General features: G+C 44.4%; 2 protein-coding genes across 2 annotated transcripts in view; both read left to right on the plus strand.

Moving 5' to 3' along the window:
- LOC144771667 (urocortin-3-like) overlaps positions 1 to 24,026 on the plus strand; it is a 201,259-nt gene that overhangs the window by 169,939 nt on the left and 7,294 nt on the right. The gene's annotated exons all lie outside the window — the stretch shown is intronic.
- On the plus strand, positions 17,339 to 18,085 carry LOC144771655 (urocortin-3-like). Its single transcript, XM_078656012.1, has one exon. The coding sequence runs from the start codon at positions 17,339 to 17,341 to the stop codon at positions 17,792 to 17,794; it is 456 nt and encodes a 151-aa protein (XP_078512138.1). The 3' UTR covers positions 17,795 to 18,085.

Raw genomic sequence — 24,026 nt, forward strand, 5'->3', positions numbered from 1 at the left:
CGTTACTATTTGCCAGAGTATCATTATTTACAAAGGTTGTATGAATTTTATCTACTTTCTCTACAAAGAAATCTGCAATTTTTTCACATATCTCAGCAGAGTATGTGTCTTGAGTGTCTAACCGCTTGGGGGTAGTAAGTTCTTTATAGATGCTAAACAACTCTTTTGTAGGATTCTCTGCCTCCTCAATTCTACTTTTATAATGCTGACTTTTCTCGGCTCTGACCATTTTTTGGTATTTTTTTAGCTCAATTCTGTAGCTTTCTTTAAGTTCGGGAGCGTAATTTTTTCTCCACTTCCGCTCTATTGATTTGCATTGGGCTTTTGCCATTCGGAGCTTTTCTGAGAACCATGGAGCCGTTTTAGTTTGTCTCGATGGCGGTTTAGTGGTCCAGGGGGCAATTTTATCAAGTGCTGCCTCTAACCATTGTTCGTATTTTTCCCAGACCTCTTGCAAGGAATTGCCTTTAGGTGGGGATTGTTCCGCTAGCCTGATGGCAAAGAGTTCAGTATTGAATCTCTTCCAATTTCGTCGTTTGTGTGGAGGGATCTTAGTAGATAGAGTATTAGTGGAAGTTCTTACTATCTCAAAAGGCACCATACTATGGTCAGACCAGATCAAGGGAATTGGGGGGGAGGTCTTTATGCCATCCCAATTTCCAAAGATAGGGTCTAGAAGATGTCCCTGTTGGTGTGTGGGGGTTGTGGAAAGAAGTTGTAGATCTAACGAATTGAGTGCGGCCATAAGAAATTGCGCTTCATTGGAGTTTCTGTCTTCAAAATGAAGATTAAGATCCCCTAAAATAACTAAGTTGTTATGTCTGACTGCCAACTGAGTGGCTGTTTCAATAAGATGGCTGCAGAAAGATGCTGCATTTCCTGGAGGCCTGTAAATGAGTAACCCTGTAATCGTGGTGGTAGGGTCAATTTTGATTGAAAAAATACCGCATTCACTATTACTTATGGTGGATTTGGTAAGTGTGCATTCTAACTCGGCCTTACAAATAAGTGCAAGACCACCTCCACGTTGCTTTTGCCTATCAATTCTTAGAAGGCTGTACTCCGGAGGTATGGCTTCCAGAATATCCGGAGAGGAAGATTCTTCTAGCCATGTTTCAGTGAGAAACATGGCATCTACATCTTTAAAACAAACAAAACGTGTTTCATTATACAATATTGTAAAGGTTTTAATTAACTATATACAATAAAAATCTTTCATTTCATTTCTATGTCTGAAATTCTATAGCTGTTTGTGGCCTTATCTGGACCTAGAAAAGGCGTAGTTCTGTCCAGAGCTAGTATTTCACGATGGATAGCTTCTGCCATTTACCTATGCCATGAGAAAGCTGGAAAACCTCTACCATTCAGAGTTCACGCTTATTTCACGATTAAGATGGCAACTTCAACGGCTTTGTTCGCAGGAGTATCGCTCCCGGACATCTGCAGAGTGGCCACATGGTCGAATGTGCACACCTTTACGAGACACTACTGTCTAGACACAGCGTGGAAAGAGGATACAGCTGTGGAACAAGCAGTTCTATGTCACCTGTTTCAATAAGGTATTTCTCTATTCATGTATATTTATTTATATATAAAATTTTTGTCATTGAATCAGTTTTGGTAATGCATGGTCATTGGTGTTTACTTGGTCTTATGTGTTTATGATATCCTAATGATAAGGAGCAGAGCCCTGAGACAATAAGGGGAACTATCCTGGAAACACATTTTTGCATGGGTACTGCTCTCTATTCTGATACAAGCATGTGAATCTATGAAAGATACAATACTGGAGAAAAAACGAGTTACTTACCTGTCAACTATGGTTCTCCAGTATTGCTATCTTTCATAGATTCACATGTGACCCGCCCGCCACGTCTTTCTCAGGTAGACCATTTTTATCTCTAGATACATCCTTGGCTCTCACTTGGGGCTGGAAATCTGAGGTATGGTGGCTCTGCTGGGGAGTGTGATGTCAGGGCTGGCAGCTCATTGGCTGAGTTTTGGACCACATAACAATGATATTTGGTTACCAAACTATGTACTTCCCTATGGGTTTCCTATGCAGTTTTCACTTTTACTGCTATGGTTATTCTTTTACCGTAGACTCCCACCATGACGACAGGGAAGATACAAGCATGTGAATCTATGAAAGATAGCAATACTGGAGAACCATAGTGTACAGGTAAGTAACTCGTTTTTTCGCTTCGCTTGCATTTCCTTACAGGGAAACAAATACATTGGTGCCTAGCCAGACTGTGTAGTACACTCCTATCTCCACCAGAGAGTACTGTCTTATAACACAACATCGGAAGCTCTGTATACCTCAAATGTCAACCGTATGTTTTCTTGTGCCTTCATAAAATGCTATGTGTGACCAACAAGTCCATGATGCATACATGCCAAAAGACCCAATTCAGGCAGGAAACTCACTTTAAGCCCAACACAACTTTATTTGAGATGTCTCCAGCCTAAAATTGCCTCGGCCTCCACGCAAGTAATTCGGTGAAATAAATTCCCTGGATATGTGTTTTTTTTAGAAACTTCCTCTTTGTAGATCTAAAATGTTGGCATGTATAATTGATGGCCTGCTCTTCCACCTGCCTTTAGTAGAAGTACGGTTCATAATTTAGAAAAGAGAAACAATATGAACTTACTGCTAATGGTAACAGAAGAAACCGGATTTGATCTCGCTCAAGCTAAGAAACAATAGGCCAAACCCACATTATAGAACTCTATTATACACAGGACGGTCCCACGGGTGCAGCCTCACCTGTCACTGACCTCAGGGGGGCACTGTGTTGAGAAATATTAGGTATTTAAAAAGCACCCACTGCAGAGTTCCTTCTGTGTCCGGACGTTTTCAGGCAATATTAAAAATGTCAAACTAACTCTGGTGATTAATGTTCCTGCTGGAGAGAGATCGGAGTTTTATCTAGGGGCAGTTTCCACCAGGAGCGGCCCATGTAGGTAAGAGTGGTGAGGCGGGTGGGGAGTTGGCAGATGATGCAGGAGAAAATAAAATAAAAAAAGAAAGAAAACCACTTACCTTGCATTCGTACAGGTCGCTCCTGTTTCCACACATGCTAAAGTAGCACAGAAGATTACAATGACTGCGGCAGGCAACATGTACTATGCAAATTACCGTTGCTCAATAGGTTACTGCTTTTGTCACTTATCCTTTTGTTACTTGCAGTTCATAAGTTAGAACCCTAATACAGCATCAAAGAGTTGCAAGCAAACTGCATGGTATAGGTTACAACGTTATGTTTTGCCCCAGTCTTTTACTATCCAATTTTTTTTTTAAGTGGTTCATTTGGGTAAAAATACATTCTTATTTGTAAAGCTAACCACTGTGGTACGTTTTAAATTCTGAGTTTGTGCTTCTCCAGACCAAACACTCTTCCATGCTGAAATTATAGACCAAACACTCTTAAAATATATTGTCTACCAGTATCAGTGACATGTGATTCCTACCCATTGTAATCCTCATGTAACATACCGGGGAATATTCTCACACAACAACCCTAAAGAATTGTATATCTGACCATTCCTCAGTCAAAGCCATTCTCTGGAAGAAGGGACAGGTACACCACTTTTCTACCCCTCACAGACCTTGTATAAGAGACTCTGCTGCCCATACCCTTATAAACTCGGAAGTCCAGCCAGCCACACTTGCTTCTTTAACTCCTTCCATGCTCATGACGGAGCTGCTCCGTCATGAGCCTTGGTTGAGCTGTGCTCATGACGGAGCGGCTCCGTCACGGCCCGCTCGGCGCGCCTGCGCGGCGCGAATTCCGCGCCTGCGCTGGACGTTCCATTGAGCGGGCGGGGCCATGATGGAACCGCTCCGTCATGAGCACAGCTCAACCGAGGCTCATGACGGAGCGGCTCCGTCATGAGCATGCGAGCGCCGCTCGGCCCCCCCCCCTCCCCCCTAGCACTGCGGCGACATTGCCGCCGCAGCGAAGGGGTTAATACTTCTATATTTATTACAACAGGATTCTGACCAAAAACACTCCAACAAAAACGATTGCTACAAAAAGGCTCTATGATCATTGTATGTGTCACTGCCTTGGCTAAAAAAATTCCTGCAACGCACAAAAAAGAATATGCTGGCAAATGTCTATTGAGTGCAGGGCATAATTTGTGGTAAGACTACACCGCGTCACTACTCAGGAAAAGTCTGATTTTGGTTTTTTTTAGTACCACAACTCGAACTAAGATCCTTCTTGAAAACTGCCATTCATCAGTTTTCCTCTACAATGTTTCTTGAATTCTAAGATGCATCCGTACCGACTTGTGAATGAATATACTCTACACGTCATCCATAGCTTTAGAAGGCATTCCTCTACTGAAGGTACTACTAATAAGAACAGAGTTCCATTACTTTTATTTTTGCTGGTGCATTTTCCCCTGCATCTCAGAACTATTTCCAGTTCTGATACTGTCGTTTTTACTGTTAAACCACACCTCTTTTTATTGTATCACTGTAATAGGTACGGTTTGAAGGTCACTGTTTCACTTGTGTTTGTGTGAAATGTAATTTATTTTCCAAGCACCCCATCTCTACCTTTTCCCTCTACCCCGCTCAGAATCTGCCAGTTACAGTATCACTATGTTTGCTGGTACACTTTGCCCTTGAGTTCAACAGTGCTGTTTCTACCCTTTTGTTTTAAGAAAGTTATCCTTTACTTGCCTCGTCTGAGACCTGAGCACTGTTGTATTTTTCGTGTGTCAACATCACTGGTAAAAACCGTCTGTTTGCAGTTGTTGGTCTGCTTCTGTTCTGCACTGTTAACCGTGGTATTCACTTTCAAGAAGACAGGTAGTGACTGGAAATGTTTAGCACTTTTCTTCTCACAGCTGTCATCGTCACTCTTTCTATCACTAACATTTGAAGGCAGATTCTGGCTTTCTACTATTTATATGTTCAGGGTCGTGGCAGTGGGGATATCTACCAGTTTTCTATTGACAAATGCAATTTCCAAGAAAAAGATAGGTTTCTAACTCCCCATTCTGGTTGACAGTAAAACTGTTGGAACAGTGTGTGCCCTTCAACAATGTGTGTCCGATTAACTAAGGCCTTTTGTTATATTCTACAAATGTGTCCCTTTTTAGGTCTCGGCTAGCCGCACGAAGCGCGTCTCCGCCGATAACCTTTTGTCGGCGTGTGAGCTTCCCAGGAGACAATCCTGGCCGCGCGCATCGCCTTGGAGGCGATTTCAAACTGACACGCGCACGCGAACGAGCGCTGTGGCCAGGCGCTGTCTCCTAGGAAGCTCAAAACACCACACACGCATGCGCATACACACACAGACACGCACGCACATATATACAGAGACACCCACCCCCCGCACACATACACACACACGCGCGCACACACATGAGTGCCCCCCCTCTCCCCCGCCGTCGCACACATGCATACACACACAAACACACACGAGTGCACCGAGCCCTCCCCCCCCTTTTCAACTTACCAGTTCAATTTAGAGGGACTCCGCTCTCCTTCTGGCGTCGCGAGACGCTTTCCCTCTGCCTGCCTTCTTTTCCGGTCCAGACGCAGCCCCGCCCTCGTCACAGGCGACTTTGCCTGACTTCCGGTGAGGCTGCGTAGAAAATAATGCTGGGCTCGTGAGTAACAGTGACTTCCTTGTTTTGCTCTGGGATTCTAGTTGACTAAAGTGTCAGAGTGATCTGTTGTCATTTTTTTCGATGTCGTTTTCATGTATTTTGACCTGTGGCTGCCACACTTTTTTTAAAAACGCCGTTTGAAACAAATTGTATTAACAAGGGGTAACTTTACACATACAAAGAACAACCGGGCTTTACCCCAAGGGCTGAATGATGACTTTTGCAAATTACCCGTCCTTAATTTGCAAACTTTCTTATGTCAAGGAAACAGGTGAATAGAAACCTGGTATTACCTAAAACAAGTTGGGCGTGTGTGGAGTGTTATGAAACACTGGCCGAGCGCAAAATAACAAGTTCGGGGTGGAGCACGAGCTGGGCGTGAGGTATGCTGGTCCGTGGAGGGATGGAGGGGTAGGAAGAGCCTCTGTGGGGTGGCTGTCATTAGGAGAGCACAGGGTGTGCCCACCTCATCTAACGAGGCCTTTAGTGCCGGCTCTCTCGGCCCACGCCCTCAAAGAGATCAGAGGGCCGTGGCCTGCTGCCCATCACAAGGGGGCGCACACAGGGCGGGGGGATGCTAGAGCCCTCCCGGCCAGAGCGTCTCCAGCAAGCTGGGGCTGCTCCCCATGACAAAGGTGGTGCAGACTCGGGTGAGGGGAGGACACGGCCCCCCTCCGGACAATGTGTCTCCAGTGAGCCCGGGACTGCTCCGCATCACAAAGGTGGAGCAGACTCGAAGGGGACAGGGCCCTGGGCTGCTCCCCCGCCCCCACAATGAGTCTGCAGAGTAAGATTGGAGCCTGCTCCCCATCAGAAAAGCTTTAGAAACCAACTCCCGCCGAGCACTCCTGGGATATGGCTGGGATGGGGGTCTGTAAGGGGCAGTGCTTAGCATTGGATCCGCAGCGCTTACAACCATCTAGCTCGGTGGTGGATGCGCACTCACGGTAACCTGTGCTTCCCACAGCACAACTGTTTCTACGAACATGTCACCTTCACTAAAGTCTGTTCTCACCGATATACTGACAGGTCCCCGGAACCAGCTGCACGGACGGACAAGTAGAAGCAGCTTGGATACATATATGCACTGCATTATAGAAGAGGGGATACAGCAAGATCTGTCACGAGAGCACTGCACCCTACAGCGAGGTTTAAACTGGGATCTCTGCCTATCGGGTCCCCCTGGGATATTACAAGATCATCTCTGTTGCGTGGGACACGGCAGGACGGCGAACATGTGCCGCCCCGCTGCACACACGAGAGAAATCGTAATTTCTGCCGCTCACACGAGAAAAAAAATCACATGCAACCCCTACTGAATATACTGACAGGTCCCCGGAACCAGCTGCACAGACGGACAAATAGAAGCAGCTTGGATACATATATGCAATATCTGCAACGCATAGGGACAAATCAGCTAGACACGGAGAAATACCTCAAAGCGATGCTACACATATGTACGCATCCCTGCAGCTCCGGTAATCAGTAGAAAAATACCATGATATACAGACAAATACGTTTAAGCCACGGTACAGATAGCGTCACTACCTGCAAGGTCTGCTGTGCCCACAGATGATTACCAGTCACAGACTGTCGCGCGCAGGGTCTACACATAGCATCGATGCACGGGCGCGCACAAACTGGCCCGCTCCGCTGCACGTGGGGGAAAATACAAAACTGTGCTACACATATGGACGGACGCTCCACACTGGGACAAACCCTTGTATGCTTCACATAAGAAACGACTGCAAGATCCGCTACACACATGAACGGCAACTCTCTGCTGCACTTGAACTTTAGCAAATATCACACAGCATTATAGAAGAGGGGATACAGCAAGATCTGTCACGAGAGCGCTGCACCCTACAGCGAGGTTTAAACGGGGATCTCTGCCTATCAGGTCCCCCATGGCTCTTTAGGGAGAGCAACGAGCGGCGCCAGCATGCGAGAGCCCTGGCTGTGCCAAGCTGTAGGTGTGTCTGTGTGTGTGTATGTGTGTGTGTGTGTGTGTACACAACCATTGTCCGTAGGTGTGTCAATGTGTGGGAAGTTGTGGGTGCTTGCATGAGCGTGCCGATGTGCAAGTATGGGTGTGTGCACAAGTGTCAGCGTGTGAATAAGTGGTGGGTGTGAGTGTCCCCTGTGTGCAAGTTGTGAGTGTGTCCGTAAGTTGTGTGTCGGCATGCATGTAAGCACGAGTCAGTGTGTGCAAAAGTTATGTTGTGTGTTTGTGTCAGCGTGTGTGCAAGTTGTGTATGAGTGTCAGTGTGTGTGTAAGCACGAGTCAGCATGTGTGCAAGGTGTGGTGTGTGTGCCAGTCTGCTGCGCTGTGTGTCTCTGGGCCTCGGCAGACCCCGGCTGTTCCCCAGTCCAGGCGAGGAATGAGCCCTCCTCCCATATCCTCAGCCAGCCTCCTCCGTCACTCCCTCCCACTCCCTCCTCCTGCAGCCTCTCCCTCCCCAGGGACAGCGGCCCTCCCCTGGCCCATCCAAAAGCCCGCCCCACAACTTCACCCAGCCTCCCCCGTCACTGCTCCCCACCAATATCAACAGCACTAACTAGAACAATACGGTACAGTGCATTTAATTCTTCGCGATTAATTCTTCGCGTTACTATGATCGATGCTGGCCTGGACTGTGCGCTCTTTATGTTTTTAATGTGAACATATTATTTACTTTTGTGATTTCATATAGCACTAACATGGGCCGGAGGCAACAGGGCACTTTACAGTAAAGCAGAACATGTGAATAACAACCAGACCTGGCCTTTACATAACTGATTAGTTGCCCACATGACTCGCGTTACTCCTGACCTGTGCTGTATCTGCTCTGTGTTCCTTTGAACATTACTGACAAGGCCTCACTTTCTATCATTTATTTTTAACAATAATTGCCAGTAACCACCCAGATCTCTGCTGATATAAATAACACAATTATTACTGCCCAGTACTACACCTTTGCAAATACATTTTGTGAAATATTGGCCAGTAGGTCACATATTTTTAGTTTATATGAACAATATTGACAGGTAAGGACCAGTGCACGACTGACAAGCACACAAACATGACAATAATGGGTGCAGCTGTGTACGAGGACAGTGTGCTCCCGTTGATGTGTGCGACTGTGCAGTGAGAACACTGTGCTCCTGTTGGTGTGTGCATGAGGGCAGTCAGTGGGCGCGCACGCTGGTGAGCTCAAGCTAGGGTCACACACGCGGGTCTGTGAGTCTGTCCATCTATGGAGCAGTGCACTCAGAAGAGGTATGTGTGTTTGTGTTATTGTTGGTGTGGGTTTGTGAACTATGAGAGTGGATTCGGCTACGGTATGCCTGGGTGACTGACTGCATGTAGTGATTGTAAATGGCATTGTCATTTACAATGCTAATAGCTCTAACTTTTGCAATGCCGAGACCGTTGCATTGTAAATGCTTGTTTTCCTGGTCACCATTGACATTGTTGTCTCTCCTCTAGTCCTTCTCCAAAGTTCCAGGCTGGAACGATGCCTCGTCCCGGGCTCTTACTTATTTTGATAATGCTGTGTGCTGCCCGAATCAACATCTCCTACAAGGTCTACAAAGCCGAGCCCCTCTTCAGCTCCATCAACGAAGTCCTCTCTGATGCCAAAAGGCGACACTTGGAGGAGGATTCATTGCTGAGCAAGAGAGGCTTAGACTACCTCCCTGGTAAGGACCATCTCTCTCAAGAGGAGGAGGACGAAGATGACAAGGTCAAGGAGAAAAGGACATTCCCAGGGGACCGCTACAAATATGTCTCGCAAACCGAGCTGAAGGACAACGTACACCAGAACAAGGCAAAGAGCGACCGCCAAACCAGACTTGCGCTCTCGCTGGACGTTCCCACCGACCTCATGCGCATGCTCTTTAGTGTTCACAACGGTACAAAAGGGGGTGGTGATGGACGGAGCATCTGAACCAATCAAACACTCACACCCAGTCAAAAGATCTGGGTTTGATCCATCACCGTTCTTTAGCCCACTCTGTCACCCCAGTTCAGACATGGCTATATGCAAATCAGTCTGACCCTGTGCCTCATGGGAACAGTCCAGCCCGAACTGCCAAGCCATGCCTTCCCTGGACCGGAAACAAGCTTCCGAGGACCGGTTTCTGGCATTCCAGCCGTCTTCAGCCCGGCTTGCTTGAATCCAGTGGCAAAGTGAGCAAGGGACTCACGTCTGAGCATACCCTGCCACACTTATGGCGGCCAAAGCGATACAAAAGGGGGTGGTGATGGATGGATCATCTGAACCAATCAAACACTCACACCCAGTCAAAAGATCTGGATATGATCCATCACCGTTCTTTAGCCCACTCTGCCGGTTCATGGCCGAGATTGGTCGAAGGAAGTGAAAGCCAGTCTTAGAATAAGTAAGCAGACCATGATGGGCGTCAGATGAGACAAGACTGATTATACAGTTGTAGGGACACACCTTGAAGAACCCTTTCTCGATAGTCCGTTTTCCAAATCCCCTTCTGTGGAGGGGGAAGAACTTTCTGTTGTGCAAATGGTTCACTCGGTGCCGTGTTTTCGGTCCTAAAAAGCTGCATTGTGTCATACACCATCTCTCCTTTCGCGACCAGGTCAGGGATGTTGTCATGTATCCATTTTCTTCCATGCACCGATGTTTTTAAATTCCCATTCTAGGATGCAGATGTATTTCATTATTATTAATAATATTACGTTTTATTTTTTTGTATGCAGATTGGGATTTGAAAAATGTTTTAAAAAACGAAAACGATTATTTAAAAAGGTTTGCATCATTTGATGTGGTAGTTTTAATTGAAATGACTGCTCCGGTAATTGTGATTTGCCTTGCAGTCAAGTACAAACCTCTTGCATCACACCACAACTATAATACATATTTTTCAATAAAGTATTCAATTAGCAGTCTAAAACAACCACAACAACGAGATATTCAATTCCATTGGTTTGCAGATAAGCACCGAGATCAAATAAAAGTAGCCACATTTGACAAGCTCACAGCCTCTCCTCAGCTCAACACAAATTGTAACTGAAGATACCGCAGGGCAGCAATAACCAACAACCGCGGGTAGGTAGGGAAGGTGGCAGCTTACCAGAAGCTCTTACACCTAATTAGAACCCACCAACCGGCTGCAAAGCCACAAAACAAGTCAGGAAGCACCTTTGATCCTTCTAAGGGGTTCACTCTGTGTGCAGTGCTGTTCAGCTGTGTAGTATTGTGTTCTGTTGCATACCCTACGACCCAGTGCAACGTGACCATCCCGTCGAGGGCTGCTTCGAGCTGTATGCCAACATCAGCCATTTCTAGAGACATGGAATTTCGTGGCTTCCAAAACAGCTGAGCCTCTGGTATCTCTAGCCCTGTTTCCCTAACCACTGCTATCCCTCTCATCCCTGTCACTTTATAGAAGCTCTCCAACAGCCCACCGGTGAAACCCAGTGTGTCAAGCCAGCAACCTTGGATTCCCACAACTTCTCCGGAGACCTCAAACATGCAGCAGCTCCCACTTCCTTGTCCTGCCTCACTCAGCCATTCCATCCTCCCCACATGATCCCACCTATCACCATCCTCCTCTTCTGCATCTCCATCCTCACAGTTACCAAGTTTTATCAATGTAATTTCCTCACCACTCACCCACCATTCGCATAGCATCTTCCACCCATTCTGATAATATCGCAGCTCTCTTTCAAAACTCCCAGCTACACGTCTCCACATTATGTTTCACATACGTGCCTTAACAAAGTACCATCTCACAATCAGATCACCTGGGCCTGCCTGGAAGTGCCAGGTTCAGCTATTATTAAACACATTTTATTACTGACTCCTATTGCATCCAACCACTCCCCTCCTCTCCCAGTCCCAGCCAACATATGAATTATTCCATGTGAGAAATGTATTGGAATAAATAAAGAGAGTTTTGACTTCACTCTTCCAAAAATGATGATGCCCTGGCAGCGCTAGCTCCCTGAAAATATGCCACTGTGTGTTTTTATTCCTCAGCTGTAGGAGTCAGAATGACTAGGCCCTCCCACAGTCTTGAGGGTAAACGCCATTCTCTGTTTAAATGTGGACACCCTAACACTGAAATCTGTTGCATCTTCTTTTGGGAGGCTTCTAAGTATGGTCAATTGAAAGTAAAAGGGTTTGGGGTTCACCCAGGATATGTTCTTGATCTTTAATACATCAGCAGCGGCTCCTCCGCTATGGTGGAGTATCGTCGCTAACACTTGTTTTAGTTCTCCTTTCCGGTTGTCTTGGGTGCGGTTCATGGGTGGTGACAACAGTGAGGGGAGTTGTGTGTGCGCTGCCTTCACTGCACATGACGGTTTGGACGGTCGTCTCAGGCTGGCCAAACCTCGCCGACAGTGAGGCTCTCTCCAACCCCAGCTACATTGCCGGGGTTGGAGAGAGCATGCACAGACTCCCAGTCTATCCTCACACGCTAATCAAGAGTGCTCAGGGCAATCCTGAAGCTGCTCTTGAAAGCAGCTTCAGGATTGGCTACAGGGCAGGCAGTGAGCCTGTGCCTGAAGAAGAGGAAGGAGCAGAGGAGCTTGAAGCGGCTTGCTGAAGATACGTTTTTTTTTTAAATTATTATTATTATTTGGTATTTCCCCCCTCTCTTCATGACCCCTATGCCACCCCCTAACCCGCCCACCCCGCCACTTGTAGCAAATACCGGTTGCTACTGTAATACATTCAGAAACGTTTCAGCTGAATTGTGAACGTTCAACATACAGAGTTAGAGAACGAATTGAACTTTGAGGTACAACGAGTCTTATAAAGGAATGATTATTTGTAATGGATGGGAACAGATTTTAAGGTATCAGGTAAACCGTTTCATGGCAGTTCTCTTTTATCCCATTATTTTTTAGAGTGCATTCCGCTACAAATATATGTAGAAATATACAAATATTAAGGACTTCTGATCTTATTTTTTTAGCTCTCTGGGCTGCCAGTCAGTTCAGCTGTTGGCCTGGAATTCATGAATGAAAGCATGGATAATCATATGTGAGAAAGCCAAATTTCTCCTATTATTCCCCTTAATAAATGAATACAGACAAGAAACTCGTTGCTTTCTGTCTGTATTTATCCGTAAAAACAGTCAAAACAGAAACCTGGGAGCCTTAATTATAATCAGACAGCTGTGCACCACCAATATGGTGCATTTTGATTGGCTTTTAGTCGATCATTATCTACTCATGACATTCATGGCTAGTACCTTAGACAAGCCTTTTTTACAGAATCAACACAATTGCCACCATGACTTCTTCATCTAACATTTGCCTGTGATGATCACAGAGTTCTAAGAAAGAAACAGAGTGTTCACCTATATCACCGAACGTCCCCTCAAAGGAAGACATGACGCTGGGGAAAACAGCTTTCTAACCACATACATAGAACAGAGGAGAGGAGAGTCGTCTGTCAGGCTGCTTTTAAAATACATGCTTCACTCATAATGCCAGGTTTGTTTCTAAAATGTATGATGAGGATATTTGAGAATTTTACAGAAAACATGTCCTCATTTTAGCTTTCTGGTACACTAACTATACTTCCCATGGCTAAATGAAATCCCTTATTTATTGTTCATTTAATGCAGCCTCCTTTGCAGGATATGCTTTCATTTCTGTAGCTCCTATTACAGCAAAATGGCATCCAGGAATTCCTTGACTTTTCCATGAAAATAGAATGTTTGCATTCTAGGCGCTCTTTAGACCTCTGTAGTGATGCTGCCATACAACACAGGGGATCCGCTGAAAGGATGTTGTTTCTGTTGGAAGTATATGTTTTACTCAGCATATCAGACTTTTTCTCACATGGATAAGAAGGATATTTGTGAACCTATAGAAAATGTATCCTCATTTTAGCTTCTTAACCACTCACCTTAAAATCTTGAGCTAAAACAGTTTCCTATCAATGATTGCGATTCCAGTAGAGCATCAGCATTTTTAAGAAGTTGAAATCCCATATAGCTCACCCACAATTACTAATGTTATTATGGCCTCACTAATAAATTATATATTGTAACTAAAATCTATTATCATCCTTTCTGTATGCTAGTTTTTCTGACAAAAATAGGTATGCACCTCATAACCTTCCACCTAAATAGTACCCCCAAAAAATACAACCTTACATTTCATAGAAAATTTTAAGGGTTTGAATTATAACAGCAATATATATTATATTATAATTCTGTTCGTGTGGTTATTGAGCGGGGTAGAGCAGGGGCCCAAGGCAAAGACTTCACCAGAGTCAATAACTACCTGTGAATGCCTTCTTCCTTGATATATTATTTTATAAGTGCATGCTATAAATAAAGCCACCTCTTGGCCAGAGGATTTGGAGGGAGTATGAATGGTGTATTATTTAAATTGCCTCTGAAGGCTATCACCCTTCGATCAGAAATACGGCTATTTTATGGTTAATTTCACGCATTTTCAATGCGTCATGGCTTGTGATTATTTTCTTTCACAACACGGCAACCCCACTCTCACTACTGCCTCTCAGTCTCTGTCTGTCTCTTCTCTGTCTCCCTCTTGCAGTCTCTTTCTCTCTCTCGCCCCCTTCTTTGTCCTCTTATAGACAACTACTTTACGATTGGTTCCTGATTCTTTCTTTTGTCGTACTCTCTGCGCTAAATGCTACAGATCCTGGCCTTTGGTTGTGAAATGTAAGCCTCTGTGTTTCTAATAAAAATTCACTAACCTTGGCGCGCACACTGAACAGCAAATAGAACCAGTAATATGTAATATGTGCATCCATTCTTACTGTAAGTTCGCTTGCTTTTTCCTACAGGGAAACAACTACATAGGAGCCTAGCTGGACCGTGTAGTACACTCAAATGTCCATCAGAGGGTAGTGTCTGATAGCACAACATCGAAGGCTCAGTATACCTCACACAGCCAGCGTATGCTTTCTTGGGCCTTCGTAAAATTCCATGCAGGCGCACCAACAAGTCCATGATGCATACATGCCAACAGACCCCATTCAGGCAGAAGACTCACGATTTTTTAGCCCAACATGGCTTTATTTGAGCTGTCTCCCGTTTAAAATTGCCTCGGCTTCCATGCAAGTCTTTGGGTAAAATACATTTCCTGGATAGTGTGTGTTTTTTAGACTCTCTCTCTTTGTAGTGCTAAATGTTGGAATGTATAATTGATGGCCCGCTGTTTCACCTGCCTTTAGTAGAAATAAGAAACAATATGAACTTGCTGCTAATGGTGACAGAAGAAACCGGATCTGATCTCATTCAAGCTAAGAACAATAGACCATGCCCACCTTATAGAACTCTATCATACGCAGGGCGGTGCCACGGGTGCAGCACCTGTCGCTGACCTCGGGGTTGCTATGTTGAGAAATAATAAGGCTTTAAAAAGCACCCACTGCAGAGTTCCTTGTGTGTTCAGAAGTTTTCAAGTAACAATAAAAATGTCAATCTAACTCTGGTGATTAATGTTCCTGTCAGAGAGATATAGAAGTTTTATCTAGTGGCATCAGGAGCTGCCCGTGTAGGTAAGAGCGTTGGGGAAGGGTGGGGAGTCGACAGATGGCGACGAGGGAAAATAAAATTTAAAAAGAAAGAAAACGGCTCCAGCAAAGGGACGCTCCTCGTTTCGTCCCATGCTACAGTAGCAGAGAAAATAAAGATGACTGCGGCAAACAACATATTCCATGCAAATCACCGTCGCTCAGTAGGTTACTGGTTTTGTCACATATCCTTTTGTTACTTGAAGTTCACAAATTAGAACCTTAATAAAGCATCAAAGAGTTTCATGCAAAGTGCATGGTATAGGTCACAATATTACGTTTTGTACAATTCTTACATTATCCAATTTTTTTTATAAAGGGGTCCATTTGGGTAGAAATATATTCATATTAGTAAAGCTAACCACTGCGGTAAGTTTTAAATTCTGAGTTTGTGCTTCTCCAAAAACTCATCTGTGTTGAAATTATAGACCAAACACTCTTAAAATATATTGCCTACCAGTATCGGTGACATGTGACTCCTACACCTTGCACTCCTCATTATCTCATGTAAGATTTCTACACACGTATGAATCACTGTCTCCGTATATTGTGTGTGAAGTAAAGTGCTCTGACACCCTACATAGGTTTGAGTACCGCTATAAAATAAATGAAAAGCATGTGAGAGAGGGGCTATGGAGAGATGAGGGGCACTGGTGGAGCCTGGTAGTGAGTGAATTCATGGAGAAGGAGGTTTTTCTTGGGGGGTGTCAACAAGGATAGTCGATTTGGGCACCATCGGTGCTAAAGCCGGCTCTGATTATAAGAATTAAGAATTTTCATACCCGCGAATATTCTTACACCAAAACCCTAAATAATTGTATATCTGACCAATCCTCCCTCTAAGCCATTCTCTGTAAGGAATGTCAGGTACACCACTTCCCACCACAAATCTTTTATCAGAGACTCTGCTGCCCATACCCTTATAAACACGGAAGACCAGCCACGCCTGCTTCCTTCATACTTTTATATTTAAAAGGATTCTGACCAAAAACACCTCAACAAAAACGATTGCTACAAAAAAGGCTCTATGATCATTTTATGTGTTGCTGCCCTGGCTAAAAAAGTTCCTGCGAAGCTTAAAAAAGAATTTGTTGGCAAATGTCTATTGAGTGCAGGGCATAATTTGTAGTAAGAGTACACCGCGTCGCTACTCAGGAAAAGTCCGATTTTTTTTTTTTAAGTACCAGAACTTGGACTAACATCTTACCAGAAAACGTCCCTTGCGTCAGTTTTCCTCTACAATGTTTCTTGAATTTTAAGATGCATCAGTACCGAAGTACCACTTGTGAATGAATATACTCTACATGTCATCCATAAGCTTTAGAAGACATTCTTCCGGTGATTGAAGGAAGAAGGTACTACTAATAAGAACAGAGTTCCATTACTTCTATTTTTGCTGGTGCACATTTCCCCTGCATCTCAGAACTATTTCCAGTTCTTATACTGTTGTTTTTACTGTTAAACCACACCTCTTTTTATTGAATCACTGTAATAGGTACGGTTTGAAGGTTACTGTTTCACTTGTGTTTGTGTGAAATGTAATTTATTTTCCCAGCCCCCCATCTCTACCTTTTCCCTCTGCCCCGCTCAGAATCTGCCAGTCACAGTATCACTATGTTTGCTTTTATGCTTTGCCCTTGAGTTCAACAGAGTTGTTTCTACCCTTTTGTTTTAAGAAAGTTATCCTTTACTTGCCTCGTATGAGACCTGAGCACTGTTGTATTTTTCCTGAGACAACATCACTGGTACAAACCGTCTGTTTGCAGTTGTTGGTCTGCTTCTGTTCTGCACTGTTAACCGTGGTATTCACTTTCAAGAAGACAGGTAGTGACTGGAAATGTTTAGCACTATTCTTCTCACAGCTGTCATCTTCACTCTTTCTATCACTAACATTTGAAGGCAGATTCTGGCTTTCTACTATTTATATGTTCAGGGTCGTGACAGTGGGGATATCTACCAGTTTTCTATTGACAAATGCAATTTCCAAGAAAAAGATAGGTTTCTAACTCCCCATTCCGGTTGACAGTAAAACGGTAGGAACAGTGTGTGCCTTTTAACAATGTGTGTCCGATTAACTAAGGCCTTTTGTTATATTCTACAAATGTGTCCCTTTTTTTCCTGGTCACCATTGACTTTGCTGTCTCTCCTCTAGTCCTTCTCCAAAGTTCCAGGCTGGAAGGATGCCTCGTCCCGGGCTCTTTCTTATATTGATAATGCTGTGTGCTGCCCGAATCAACATCTCCTACAAGGTCTATAAAGCCGAGCCCCTCTTCAACTCCATCAACGAAGTCCTCTCTGATGCCAAAAGGCGACACTTGGAGGAGGATTCATTGCTGAGCAAGAGAGGCTTAGACTACCTCCCTGGAGAGGACCTTCTCTCTGAGGAGGAGGAAGAAGATGACAAGGAGAAAAGGACGTTCCCAGGGGACCGCTACAAGAACGTCTCGCAAGCCCAGCCAAAGGGGAAAGTGTACCAGAACACTGCAAATAGCACCCGCCAAACCAGAGTTGCGCTCTCGCTGGACGTTCCCACATACCTCATGGACGTCCTCTTTAGATACGCCAAGGCAAAAAACATGCGGGCGAAGGCCGCAGCCAATGCCCAGTTCATGGCCAGGATTGGTCGAAGGAAGTGAAAGCCAGTCTTAGAATAAGTGAGCAGACCATGAAGGGCGAAAGATGAGACAAGACTGATTGGACAGTTGTAGGGACACACCTTGAGGAACCCTTTCTCGATAGAGTCTGTTTTCCACATCCCCTTCTGTGGAGGGGGAAAAACTTTCTGTTGTGCAAATGGTTCACTCTGTGCCGTGTTTTCGGTCGTAAAAAGCTGCATTGTGTCATACACCATCTCTCCTTTCGCGACCAGGTCAGGGATGTTGTCATGTCTCCATTTTTTTCCATGCACCGATGTTTTCAAAGTCCCATTCTAGAATGCAGATGTATTTAATCATTATTAATAATATTATGTTTTATTTTTTTGTATGCAGATTGGGATTTGAAAAATGTTTAAAAAAACCCGAAAACGATTATTAAAAAAAGTTTGCATAATTTGATGTGGTAGTTTTAATTGAATTGACTGCTCCGGTAATTGTGATTTGCCTTGCAGTAAAGTACAAACCTCTTGCATCACACCACAACTATCAAAACATAATTTTCAATAAAGTAATCAATAAGCAGTCTAAAACAACCACAACAACGAGATATTCGATTCCATTGGTTTGCAGATAAGCACCGAGATCAAATAAAAGTAGCCACATTTGACAGGCTCACAGCCTCTCCTCAGCTCAACACAAATTGTAACTGAAGATAGCGCATGGCAGCAATAACCAACAACCGCGGGTAGGTAGGGAAGGTGGCCGCTTCCTAGAAGCACTTACACATAATTAGAACCTACCAACCGGCTGCAAAGCCACAAAACAAGTCAGGAAGCACCTTTGATCCTTCTAAGGGGTTCACACTGTGTGCAGTGCTGTTCAGCTGTGTAGTATTGTGTTCTGTTGCATACCCTACGACCCACTGCAACGTGACCATCCCGTCGAGGGCTGTTTCGAGCTGTATGCCACCATCAGCCATTTCCAGAGACATGGAATCTGGTGGCTTCCAAAACAGGTGAGTCTCTGGTATCTCTAGCCCTGTTTCCCTAACCACTGCTCTCCCTCTCATCCCTGTCACTTTATAGAAGCTCTCCAATAGCCCACCGGGGAAACCCAGTGTGTCAAGCCAGCAACCTTGAATTCCCTCAACTTCTCCGGAGACCCTAAACATGCAGCAGCTCCCACTTCCTTGTCCTGCCTCACTCAGCCATTCCATCCTCCCCACATGATCCCACCTATCACAATCCTCCTCTTCTGCATCTCCATCCTCACAGTTACCAAGTTTTATCAATGTAATTTCCTCACCACTCACCCACCAATCGCATAGCATCTTCCACCCATTCTGATGATATCTCAGCGCTCTTTCAAAACTCCCAGCTACACATCTCCACATTATGTTTCACATACGTGCCTTAACAAAGTACCATCTCACAATCAGATCACCTGGGCCTTCCTGGAAGTGCCAGGTTCAGCTGTTATTAAACACATTTTATTACTGACTCCTATTGCATCCAACCACTCCCCTCCTCTCCCAGTCCCAGCCAAAGTATGAATTATTCCATGTGAGAAATGTATTGGAATAAATAAAGAGAGTTTTGACTTCACTCTTCCAAAAATGATGATGCCCTGGCAGCGCTAGCTCCCTGAAAATATGCCACTGTGTGTTTTTATTCCTCAGCTGTAGGAGTCAGAAGGACTAGGCACTCCCACAGTCTTGAGGGTAAACGCCATTCTCTGTTTAAATATGAACACTCTAACACTGAAATCTGTTGCATCTTCTTTTTGGGAGGCTTCTAAGTATGGTCAATTGAAAGTAAAAGGGTTTGGGGTTCACCCAGGATATGTTCTTGATCTTTAATACATCAGCAGCGGCTCCTCCGCTATGGTGGAGTATCGTCGCTAACACTTGTTTTAGTTCTCCTTTCCGGCAACATTAAAACACTTGTTTTAGTTCTCCTTTCCGGTTGTCTTGGGAGCGGTTCATGGGTGGTGACACAAGTGAGGGGAGTGGTGTGTGCGCTGTCTTCACTGCACATGACGGTTTGGACGGCCGTCTCAGGCTGGCCAAACCTTGCCTGTCAGTTTATAGAAGCTCTCCAACAGCCCACCGGTGAAACCCAGTGTGTCAAGCCAGCAACCTTGGATTCCCACAACTTCTCCGGAGACCTCAAACATGCAGCAGCTCCCACTTCCTTGTCCTGCCTCACTCAGCCATTCCATCCTCCCCACATGATCCCACCTATCACCATCCTCCTCTTCCTCATCTCCATCGTTACCAAACTTTATCAAAGCCATTTCCTCACCACTCACCCACCATTCGCATAGCATCTTCCATCCATTCTGATGATATCGCAGCTCTCTTTCAAAACTCCCAGCTACATGTCTCCACATTATGTTTCACATACGTTCCTTAACAAAGTACCATCTCACAATCCAATCAGATCACCTGGGCCTGCCTGGAAGTGCCAGGTTCAGCTGTTATTAAACACATTTTATTACTGACTCCTATTGCATCCAACCACTCCCCTCCTCTCCCAGTCCCAGCCAACATATGAATTATTCCATGTCAGAAATGTATTGCGATAAATAAAGAGAGTTCTGACTTTACTCTTCCCAAAAAAATTATGCCCTGGCAGCGCTAGCTCCCTGAAAATATGCCACAGTGTGTTTTTATTCCTCAGCTGTAGGAGTCAGAAGGACTAGGCCCTCCCACAGTCTTGAGGGTAAACGCCATTCTCTGTTTAAATGTGGACACCCTAACACTGAAATCTGTTGCATCTTCTTTTTGGGAGGGTTCTAAGTATGGTCAATTGAAAGTAAAAGGGTTTGGGGTTCACCCAGGATATGTTCTTGATCTTTAATACATCAGCAGCGGCTCCTCCGCTATGGTGGAGTATCGTCGCTAACACTTGTTTTATTTCTCCTTTCCGGCAACATTAAAACACTTGTTTTAGTTCTCCTTTCCGGTTGTCTTGGGTGCGGTTCATGGGTGGTGACAACAGTGAGGGGAGTGGTGTGTGCGCTGCCTTCATTGCACATGACGGTTTGGACGGTCGTCTCAGGCTGGCCAAACCTCGCCGACAGTGAGGCTCTCTCCAACCCCAGCTACATTGCTGGGGTTGGAGAGAGCATGCACAGACTCCCAGTCTATCCTCACATGCTAATCAAGAGTGCTCAGGGCAATCCTGAAGCTGCTCTTGAAAGCAGCTTCAGGATTGGCTACTGGGAAGGCAGTGAGCCTGTGCCTGAAGAAGAGGAAGGAGCAGAGGAGCTTGAAGCGGCTTGCTGAAGATACGTTTTTTTAAAAATTATTATTATTATTTGGTATTTCCCCCCTCTCTTATGACCCCTATGCCACCATCTCACCCGCCCACCCCGCCACTTGTAGCAAATACCGGTTGCTACTGTAATACATTGAGAAATGTTTCAGCTGAATTGTGAACGTTCAACATACAGAGTTTGAGAATTAATTGTACTTTGGGGTACAACCTATTTCTAACTGCTGAGTCTTAGAAATCAATGATTATTTGTAATGGTTGGGACAGGATTTCAAGGTATCAGGTAAACCGTTTCATGGCAGTCCCCTTTTATTCCATTATTTTTTTAGAGTGTATTCCACTACAAATATATGTATAAATATACAAATATTAAGGACTTCTCATCTTATTTTTTTAGCTTTCCGGGCTGCCAGTCAGTTCAGCTGTTGGCCTGGAATTCATGAATGAAATCATGGATAATCATATGTGAGAAAGCCAAATTTCTCCTATTTTTCCCATTATTAAGTGAATACAGACAAGAAACACGTTGCTTTCTGTCTGTATTCAGGGTCGGCCTAAGGCATGTGCAAGCTGTGCACCTGCACAGGGCCGCCAAACCCCAGGGGCCGCCACGCCAATATATATCCTTAGATACATATTTGCGTGGCGGCCCCTGGCAGGGATTTGGCGGCCTCGGGCCCCCTACCTACACTCCCTGCTCAGGGCCTCCGTGAGCCTAGAGCCGGCCCTGCTGTATTTATCTGTAAAAACAGTAAAAACAGAAAACTGGGAGCCTTAATTATAACCAGACAGCTGTGCACCACCAATATGGTGCATTTTGATTGGCTTTTAGTCGTTCATTAGCTACTCATGACATTCATCGCTAGTACCTATTGTACAGTGCTCTGACACCTTCGGGTAAAGTCCGTGCTTTATAAAAATGCATTAAATAAAATAAATAAAATAAAATAAATAAAATACCTTAAACAAGCCTTTTTACAGAATCAACACATTTGTCACCATGACGTCTTCATCTATTACTTGCCTGTGATGATCAGAGAGTTCTAAGAAAGAAACAGAGGGTTCACCTATATCACCGAACGTCCAGTCAAAGGAAGACATGACGCTGGAGAAAACAGCTTTCTAACCACATACATAGAACAGAGCAGAGGAGAGTCAATTGACAGACTGCTTTTAGAATACATGTTTCACTCATAATGCCAGGTTTGTTTCTAAAATGTATTATGAGGATATTTGAGAATTTTACAGAAAACATGTCCTCATTTTAGCTTTCTGGAACACTAACTATAATTCCCATGGCAAAATGAAATCCCTTATTTATTGTTCATTTAATGCTGCCTCCTTTGCAGGATATGCTTTCATTTCTGTAACTCTTATTACAGCAAAATACCATCCATGAATTCCTTGACTTTTCCATGAAAATAGAATGTTTGCATTCTAGGCGCTCTTTAGACCTCTGTGGTGATGCTGCCATACAACACAGGGGGATCCGCTGAAAGGATGTTGCTTCTGTTGGAAGTATATGTTTTACTCAGCATATCAGACTTTTTCTCACATGGATGAGAAGGATATTTGTGAACCTATAGAAAGTGTATCCTCATTTTAGCTTCTTAATCACTCACCATAAAATCTTGAGCTAAAACAGTTTCCTATCAATGATTGCGATTCCAGCAGAGCATCGGCATTTTTAAGAAGTTGAAATCCCATACAGCTCACCCACAATTACTAATGTTATTATGGCCTCACTAATAAATTATATATTGTAACTAAAATCTATTATCATCCTTTCTGTATGATAGTTTTTCTGACAAAAATAGGTATTTGTCTTATAACCTTCCACCTTAATAGTACACCCAAAAAATACAACCTTAAATTTAATATCACATTTTTAGGGTTTGAATTATAACAGCAATATATATTATATTATAATTCTGTGTGTGTGGTTATTGAGCGGGGTAGACCAGGTGCCCAAGGCAAAGACATCACCAGAGTCAATAACTACCTGTGAATGCCTTCCTCCTTGATATATTATTTTATAAGTGCATGCTATAAATAAAGCTACCTCTTGGCCAGAGGATTGGGAGGGAGTATGGATGGTGTATTAATGAAATTGCCTCTGAAGGCTCTTACCCTTCGATCAGAAATACGGCTATTTTGTGGTTAATTTCACGCATTTTCAATGTGTCATGGCCTGGGATTTTTTTCTGTCACAACACGGCAACCCCAGTCTCACTACTGCCTACCAGTCTCTGTCTGTCTCTTCTCTGTCTCCCACTTGCAGTCTCTTTCTCTCTCTCGCCCCCTTCTTTGTCCTCTTATAGACAACTCCTTTCCAATTGATTCCTGATTCTCTCTTTTGTCGTACTCTCTGCGCTAAATGCTACAGATCTTGGCCTTTGGTTGTGAAATGTAAGCCTCTGTGTTTCTAATAAAAAAATTCCAAATAGAAGAGACTAACCTTGTCGCGCAGACTGAACAGCAAATTGAACCAGTAGTATATGTGCATTCTTACTGTAACTTCGCTTGCTGTTCCATTGGCGATAGAGGATAAATGGCTCAGAAAAGGGGGTGGTGATGAACAGAGTGACTGAATTAAGCAGACCACTCTTACCCAGTCCAAAGATCAGGGCTTGATCCATCACCGTTATTTAGCTCACTGCCCCATCCCAGCTCAGAATAAATGGCAGCAGGCGTGTCCGCAGGAGATCACTCCCCGTGAATGGGAAAGGATACACGAAAGTGTGCGGAAGGTGTCCGTGAGCAATCGATTTAAATTAATTCAGCACAATATGATACATATGACCTACCTTTCCCCTAAACGTCTTCAGGTTATAGACGCTACCAGAGATTCCCATTGCCCGCGTTGCCGTAGTCCCCTGGCAGACTTTGTGCATATGGTCTGGACGTGCCCCATCCTTCAATTATACTGGGTGTCGGTGCTAGAGGTTTTAACAAAGGTGTCGGGATGGGTAATAGATTTAGACCCCCGCCCC

The sequence above is a fragment of the Lissotriton helveticus genome, chromosome 1_1 (assembly GCF_964261635.1).
Source record: "Lissotriton helveticus chromosome 1_1, aLisHel1.1, whole genome shotgun sequence".
Lineage (NCBI taxonomy): Eukaryota > Metazoa > Chordata > Amphibia > Caudata > Salamandridae > Lissotriton > Lissotriton helveticus.

Excerpts from the sequence above, each read along its gene's own strand:
- LOC144771655 (XM_078656012.1), top strand. The coding sequence starts at position 17,339 with ATGCCTCGTCCCGGGCTCTTTCTTATATTGATAATGCTGTGTGCTGCC.